Source organism: Austrofundulus limnaeus, unplaced genomic scaffold (genome assembly GCF_001266775.1).
Source record: "Austrofundulus limnaeus strain Quisiro unplaced genomic scaffold, Austrofundulus_limnaeus-1.0 Scaffold364, whole genome shotgun sequence".
NCBI classification, from domain to species: domain Eukaryota; kingdom Metazoa; phylum Chordata; class Actinopteri; order Cyprinodontiformes; family Rivulidae; genus Austrofundulus; species Austrofundulus limnaeus.
The window spans coordinates 299,481-307,561 of record NW_013952766.1 but is presented as its reverse complement, the minus strand read 5'-3'; the positions used below and the strand labels follow the sequence as shown (position 1 = coordinate 307,561).

The following is an 8,081-nucleotide window of genomic DNA, read 5'->3' as shown; positions in this document are numbered from 1 at the left end:
CCCCTGGCTCTGGCAGTAGCTTTTAGGCGTACCGGTTCTGTGTGTCCCCTCAGGTCAGATGATGGACCTGCTCTTCGTGGAGAAGGACCTGGTGACCTCGCTGAAGGACTACATCAGAGCCGAGGAGGACAGACTGGAGACAATCAGAAGGTCTGCTGCAGAACCTCAGAGTGGGTCGACAGAACCGGTTTCACTGTTCAGATCTCACAGATAATGGTAGTCCTGCAGGTCCGTGTGGATCCACAGGACGTGGGTCTGAGATCAGATAAAAGACAAATCTCAGGATTATTGTTCTGATATCAGTTTGATGAAAACTCCTCGTCAGAAAGAAACAAAAAATAACTTGTTTTATTCTGATGAAACTAAAGAAACGTCTGTTTGTATTCAGATGGGCGGACAAACTGGACCTGCTCTCAGCTGCGGCCCTGCAGGACCCCGAGGGGTTCCTGGGTCACCCGGTGAATGCCTTCAAGCTGATAAAGAGGCTGAACACGGAGTGGGCGGAGCTAGAGAGCCTGGTGCTGACGGACATGTCTGACGGTGAACCACAGCTTGATCGTAATTTAACCACAGCAAAAACAAAATGGCCACCAGGATAAACCTCCCGCCTCTCCTGTTTTCTGACTCAGTGTTCGTCTCCAACCTGACCATCCAGAGGCAGAACTTCCCCAACGACGACGACCAGAGCGGAGCCGCCAGGGCTCTGATGAGGCTGCAGGACACGTACCGGCTGGACACCGAGACCGTGTCCACCGGACTGCTGCCAGGTGAGCCGAGCCGCGGGGGGTGGACTCAGATCATCCTCAGACAGGAAGTGATGACAGAAACAAACGGTATGACAGAAACGTCAAACACAAAAACATAACGTCCCTGTCCTCAGGCTCGTCCCCGCTGGCCTCCATGCGAAGCGTCCTGACCGTAGAAGACTGCTTCGACCTGGGGAAGGTGGCGTACTCGGAGGTGGACTACTACCACACAGAGCTGTGGATGGCTCAGGCCCTGAAGCAGCTGGACCGGGGGGAGACGTCCGGGACTGTGGACGCTGTCTCCATCCTGGACTACCTGAGCTACTCTGTGTACCAGCAGGGGGCGCTGCAGAAGGCACTGGACTTCACCCGGAGGCTGCTGGAGCTCGGTCGGTACCAGCACAAACTCTGTGACAGGCCATTTGAACATTAAATCAGCACATTCCAGATCTCTTTCATTGCTTTATGATGAGTCACTTTAGTTCATTTAGATATCACTAATTATATTTTGATTAGTAAAATACCCATTTGAGATTTCTCCAATTACACTCTGAGTGGGATATGACGTCAAATTTATCATTAAGTTGTACGGAGGCTCCAATTCACACTATCATAAAGTGTATTTTAAAGAGTCAAACATACAGTTCTAGATATCGCTTAGTTAGTTTTGCAGAGTCATTATTTTCTTTGAAGATATCTCACTTTTTATTCTGGCTAGTCATAAATGGAATTAAAGATATCTTAAATAAATTTGCAGATATCAGGTATAAGATTCTATTGTGCAAATTAAATTGCAAATACCTTGAAAGCAAAAAATGCCTTGAGAAAATCAACTTAGAGATATCTAGAATTGTATTTTTATTGAGTCAAAAGGCTTTTTAAGATATCCAAATGAATTACAGATATGAATATGTTTTCATCTAGACAGTTTTTCTGTTTAATGTCTTGAATAAACATTCTTACTGGTCAAAACATCACAGATTTATGTGACATTTTGGTGGATATTACAGAAAGTCAGTCAAAGCAGATTTTATGTTAAAAATGGCCTGCCATACAAACACAGGGTGTCCCGCAGGGATGAGTCATCGGTCCCTTATTACTGTGATGATGGTTTGGAACCAGTGACTCAGCAGACCCTGGGTTAGAAAAGACAGGCATCGATGCTTGCAGGATTCAGGATTTAGTGTCATAAAAACAGGAAGAGGTTGGAAACTGGAGTTTCAAATTAAAACTCATAGATGCTTTTATAGTGATTTAAAACCTAACCTTAAAAACTTTAAATGGACCTGGTACCACCTAATCCTGGGTCGGTTTGTTTATAGAGATTAGGCCTCCCATCAGAGTGGGGTTGTGTAGAGCAGGTACGATCGGTAAGTGTTTTACCTGCAGCAGAGAGACGAGTCATTGACCTGAGGTTGTGATTCTGCTTGGTTAGACCCGACACACCAGCGAGCCAATGGGAACCTGAAGTACTTTGAGTACCAGCTGTCCAAACAGGAGAAGGAGGAGGACCACCAGGAAGAGGAGGAGGAGCAGCGGAGACGAAGAAGGGAGACCCACAGTCGCCAAGACGACTACCTGCCGGAGCGGAACAAGTACGAGCGACTGTGTCGTGGCGAGGATATCCAGATGGTGAGCGCGCACACACACACAGAGACACACACACACACACACACACACACGCACACGCACAGTGAGGTAAGTTATGCACGTAAATGTGTTAGGTTAACTTATGCACATAAATGTGGCGCGGAGCTAATGCTAATGCTAAGCTAAAACTAAATCTCCATATTTCCAGGTACCAGCTAGGGTTGAGCAAAATCAGATTGTGAAATTAATCGTCAGAAAATTTGTCACCGATTAATTTTAGGCACTTGGTCATGACTGGGATTATTGACTTGTATAAATCACTGTGGTGTTAGGCTAAGGCTAATGCTAACATGGAGCTAACACATAGCTAATGCAGTTAACATTAACACTACATACCAGTTATTATTTAGCACTTGGTCATGACTGTGATATGTAGTCGCTACACTAATGCTAACACAGAGCTAAGGCTAATGCTAACATGGAGCTAACACATAGCTAATGCAGTTAACATTAACACTACATACCAGTTAATATTRGGCACTTGGTCATGACTGTGATATGTAGTCGCTACACCAATGCTAATGTGGAGCTAAGACAGAGCTAATGCTAAGTTAACATTAATACTACATACCAGTTAATATTAGGCACTTGGTCATGACTGCAATATGTAGTCGCTACACTAATGCTAACGCGGAGCTAATGCTAATGTGGAGCTAACACATAGCTAATGCTTACATTAATACTACAAACCACTTAATATTAGGCACTTGGTCATGACTCCGATATGTAATCGCTACACTAATGCTAACGCGGAGCTAATGCTAATGCTTACATTAATACTACAAACCACTTAATATTAGGCACTTGGTCATGACTCCGATATGTAGTCGCTACACTAATGCTAACATGGAGCTAATGCAAACATGGAGCTAACACATAGCTAATACTTACATTAACACTACATACCAGTTAATATTAGGCACTTGGGCATGACTGCTATATGTAGTTGCTACACTAATGCCAATGTGGAGCTAAGGCTAATGCTAACGTGGAGCTAACACAGAGCTAATGCTGTTAACATTAGCACTAAATACCAGTTATTATTTAGCACTTGGTTATGACTGCGATATGTAGTTGCTACACTAATGCTAACGCAGAGCTAATGCTAACACTAACGTGGAACTAACACATAGAAAATGCTTACATTAACACTACATACCAGTTAATATTAGGCACTTGGTCATGACTGCGATATGTAGTCGCTACACTAATGCTAACGCATAGCTAATGCTAATGCTAAGCTATTACTAACCCTCCCTAGAGTCAAAGACATGGAAGTGCTGTCATCATCAGGTAAATGCCACAATCAATCCAACCCTAAACCACACACACACATGTCTGTCTTTTGACCTCACAGATGCTTTAGGCTCCGCCTTCTTCCCCATCAGACTCCTTGCAGATGGAGCCGCCTTTTCTGCCGCTACCACGACAACGGGCGCCACCCGAGGTTCGTGATCGGGCCGGTGAAGCAGGAAGACGAGTGGGACCGCCCCCACATCGTCCGGTACCATGACATCGTGTCGGAGAAGGAGATGGAGAAGGTGAAGGAGCTCGCCAAGCCCCGGGTGAGACGGTGTTTACACCCTCTGTTAGCAAAATATCATCAAGCAGTGGGCACATTCATGGACCTCGTTCTGTCAGTACCATCCTGAGTCCATAAAGACCTGTCCCTGTCTTGTGTTTCCTGTCTTTGAATCCTGTCCAACCCCATGGACGGACAATCAGTTGAGACGAGCAACGGTTCATGACCCTCAGACAGGAAGACTCACCACAGCTCATTACAGAGTGTCCAAGAGGTGAGAGACACTTGGACACTGATGCAACCTCTGTATCGGGACATGGACATGAAGACTGGTAACCTGAACTGACCACGACTCTATCCTCTGTCCATCAGCGCTTGGCTCGGGGCGTTTGAACATCCGGTTGTGGATCAAATCAACCAGAGGATCCAAGACGTGACGGGTCTGGATGTCAGCACCGCAGAGGACCTGCAGGTAACGTCTCACCTGACCGATTAAAGACACCTGTCCTCTCTGATTAGATATGAAGTGTGTTTGTTTGTTTGTTTGTTTGTTTGTTTGTTTGTTTGTTTGTTTGTTTGTTTGTTTGTTTGTTTATTTATTTATTTATTTATTTATTTAACCTTTATATATCCTGGCAGGTTCATCACAGAGTTGTTGTTGTTTGTGTTTGATGCAGGTGGCAAACTATGGTGTAGGAGGACAGTATGAACCTCACTACGACTTTGGACGGGTAAATCTGTACTAATAATAATAGTAACAATAATAATAATAATTTCATTTATTTTATTAATTTAATTCAAAACATCAAAATAGATTTCAAGTTGGTCAACTAAATGTGGAGAAGATGTGAGATCATGTATGATGGATGGATGGATGGATGGATGGATGGATGGATGGATGAACAACAAACTCTCCCTGTTCTGGTTCTGTTGCAGAAAGACGAGCCCGACGCCTTTGAAGAGTTGGGAACCGGGAACCGGATCGCCACCTGGCTCCTCTACGTCAGTCCTCTCCTCTGTGTTTGTTTGTTTGTTTGTTTGTTTACTTCCTGTTGACATAACCCGCCACCTCATCCTTCCTGCTGCAGATGAGCGACGTGCAGGCGGGCGGCGCCACAGTCTTCACGGACATCGGCGCTGCCGTTCAGCCAAAAAAGGTGACTGGACCCGCCGGCGCCGGTTAATAAACAGAAACTAAAGTGAAACGTTTGTTTTCAGGAAGTGAAGAGTTTCAAAGTGAAGAAGAAGAAGAAACTGGTCTTTTTTAAACACGTTGACCCAGTCATTAATCAGCTGCTGGTTGCAGGGCTCGGCCGTGTTCTGGTACAACCTGCACCCCAGTGGAGAAGGAGACTATCGGACCCGACACGCCGCCTGTCCGGTTCTGCTGGGAAACAAGTGGGGTGAGTCCAACACACCTGAGAATAACCTGGTTGTGTGTTTGAGATCATGAGGTGCTAGAAGATTCTTTCAGCTGTTGTAGAAGCAGGAGGTCAGAGATTCTCTGAGAACAGATTCATCAAACTGAACAGAAACAAGTTCTGTCGTCTTGTTCTACAGTTTCCAACAAGTGGATCCACGAACGAGGACAGGAGTTCAGAAGGCGCTGTGGCCTCCGTGAGACCGACTGACCCCAAATGACCCCTGACCTAACCCTCTAAAGCAGGGGTGGGCAATCCTGGTCCTGGGGGGCCGCAGCCTTACATGTTGTTTCTCTGCTCCAACACACCTGATTCAGTCACTGAACTACCTCTTCCAAGTTCTGCAGTATGGAGGACTGACACTGACATAATTAGAAAAAAAAAGCAGAAATACATAAATGAACCTTTAAATAAATAAATTCATTTAAAATGCACCAAATAAATTAAAAAGGAGAACTTTACCTCATGTTTTATATTTTAATTGACCTTCATATTTATTTTTCCAGCTTAGTTCCAATAAATTATATATTTTAACCCAATTAAAATTTTAATTAGGGCTGTCAAATGATTAAAATTTTTAATCTATTTCAAGGTAGCTGTGAATTAATCACGATTAATCACTATTAATCTTAAACTTAATATAAAACTTTATTGCATATTGGTAAAATAAATTACTTGAGTTATTACTACTACATACTACTACTATAGTACTCTATACTATATAAGCCATAAGAAGACAAAAAGAAAAAAACTGTACATAACGTGTTACACCTGGAGTTATTTTTAAACATTATTTATTTACCTTTATTTATCCAGGTAAACTGTTTGAGAACCACTTCTCATTTACAAACATAACCTGGCACTGAGTGCATTGCAATATACAAACCTACATATTCAGCCATAGTAAAGTGATTGTAAATTTTAATCACGATTAAAATTTTTAATCTATGCCCATGCAACACTAAAATTAATCAGAGTTAACTCGATTAATTTCACAGCCCTAATTTTAATGTTTTTTAATATATATTTTACATCATTTTTCCTTTTACTTGTACATGCATTTGTGTCTCTTGAAAGCTTAAATTGAATTATTTTTATAATTTTGTCCAACAAGTCTTTTTATTTCTGTGTTGCATGTTTGTGCTGCTGCAGTTTAGCTGAAAGTTTAGTTAAAAATAAATGCACAGGTAATGTTTTCCTCCTTGCCTTTGTTTTAAACTAAACTTTAAACTCTTAGCTAAACTGAGGTGGCACAAGCATGCAACACTTAGAAATAAAAAGACTTGTTGGACAAAAATATAAAAATAATTAAGCATAAACATTTAAGACACAAATGCATGTAGAAGTAAAAGGAAAAACAATTAATATATATTTAAAAAACAGTAAAATTTCAATTACGTGTTCAAAGATGTAGACTAATTTATTGTCACTAACCTGGAAAAATAAATATGTAAGTCAATTAAAAATAAAACAGGAGATAAAGTTCTCCATTTTAATTTAATTGGTGCATTTTAAGTGTGTTTAATGGTTCATATAATTCTGCTTTTATTTCTAATTATGTTACCTTTGGTCCTCCGTACTGCAGAAGACTGATAATCATCTATTCATTCATATCAGGTGTGTTGGAGCAGAGAAACAAGTAAAACATGCAGGGCTACGGCCCCCCAGGACCAGGACTGACCATGCCTGCTCTAACAGACCCCGTCCCTCTAAATGACCCCTGACCCCATGACTTAGACGTCTTCCTCTGCTTCCTGCTGCTGAACAGAACTTATTGGATCTGACACTGGATTTATCATTGTTGCACTGTATTCTCCCTAAAGGGGGCGGAGCTTCACTGATACATTGCTCCGCCCTGTTTGCTGTAATTGGTTGCGTTTATCAGAGTTAGTAGCTGAAGTTTAGCTGATTCAACCCAACTGTTACAGCAGAACCTTCAGGGTTCTGCAGAGCTTTCTTTGTTCTCCACAACAAACTCCTGCATTTTATTTTGACATCGCGAAGCTGTTGCAACAAAGATGCTCTTATTCTGAAAACTGAATCAGCAGAAATGTTTCTAGTTTATTTAAAAGATAAGAAAATGACCTCATCCTGTTTGTTCCTGTGGTTCCAGCCCAGTTTTCCACCAATACGCTCCGTGTTCCTCTGGATTTGTGTATTTTTCTGTATTTCTTCATATTTCTGCGTATTTCCTGTTTTTCTGTGTATTTTCTGTGTGCTCAGGCTGAAGGTCGTTGACTGCAGGAACAAACAGGTGAACATTTGAACCGCTGATGTAACACTAATCATTCAGCTCCATCAGTTCTGATGCTTTTATTTGAACTGTTTGATCTTAAAACGATATGAAATTAGTTTAACAAACGAGTCGGAGCTCAGATGAAGGAAAACAAGCCTGCTGAGAAATGTTGCTTTAAGGTTCTTAAACACAAAGTTTTAGAGTTTTTATCATGAATCTGCTGAATGTTCTGCTCTGGTGGTACTGGTTCTGAATCATGGCCCTGTTGATCATCTGTAACCTGAGGTTCTGTTACGACGTGTTCCTGATTAGAATTAAAACACTCCTGAAACACAGGCGGATGTTTTTGTCTCGTCTTTTAAAGCACACGTGTCAAAGTCGAGGCTCGCGGGACAAATGTGGTGGATTGGTCAAGTTATTTTCTTTTTTGCTATCCAAAACAGAAAATGAAACTCAAATCATTTTTAAAATTTCGTTCATCCCTTTTTGACACTAAGGAGAAATGC

General features: G+C 42.0%; 1 protein-coding gene across 5 annotated transcripts in view; it reads left to right on the top strand.

The window, feature by feature from the left end:
• LOC106528227 (prolyl 4-hydroxylase subunit alpha-1) overlaps nucleotides 1-5,651 on the top strand; it is a 14,141-nt gene extending 8,490 nt beyond the window's left edge. For 3 of the 5 annotated variants that reach the window (XM_014023344.1, XM_014023345.1, XM_014023342.1), the window contains exons 3-15: nucleotides 54-150; nucleotides 389-540; nucleotides 630-767; nucleotides 881-1,135; nucleotides 2,182-2,378; nucleotides 3,785-3,961; nucleotides 4,122-4,192; nucleotides 4,291-4,390; nucleotides 4,596-4,649; nucleotides 4,855-4,920; nucleotides 5,007-5,075; nucleotides 5,225-5,321; nucleotides 5,479-5,651. In XM_014023344.1, the coding sequence (XP_013878798.1) occupies nucleotides 54-150; nucleotides 389-540; nucleotides 630-767; nucleotides 881-1,135; nucleotides 2,182-2,378; nucleotides 3,785-3,961; nucleotides 4,122-4,192; nucleotides 4,291-4,390; nucleotides 4,596-4,649; nucleotides 4,855-4,920; nucleotides 5,007-5,075; nucleotides 5,225-5,321; nucleotides 5,479-5,549 (1,544 nt within the window). In that variant the 3' untranslated portion in view covers nucleotides 5,550-5,651. Of the gene's footprint in view, nucleotides 1-53; nucleotides 229-388; nucleotides 541-629; nucleotides 768-880; nucleotides 1,136-2,181; nucleotides 2,379-3,784; nucleotides 3,962-4,121; nucleotides 4,193-4,290; nucleotides 4,391-4,595; nucleotides 4,650-4,854; nucleotides 4,921-5,006; nucleotides 5,076-5,224; nucleotides 5,322-5,478 lie in introns of those variants that run through there. The other 2 variants (XM_014023343.1, XM_014023347.1) reach the window with 2 other exon arrangements.
• The last annotated feature ends 2,430 nt before the right edge of the window (nucleotides 5,652-8,081 follow it).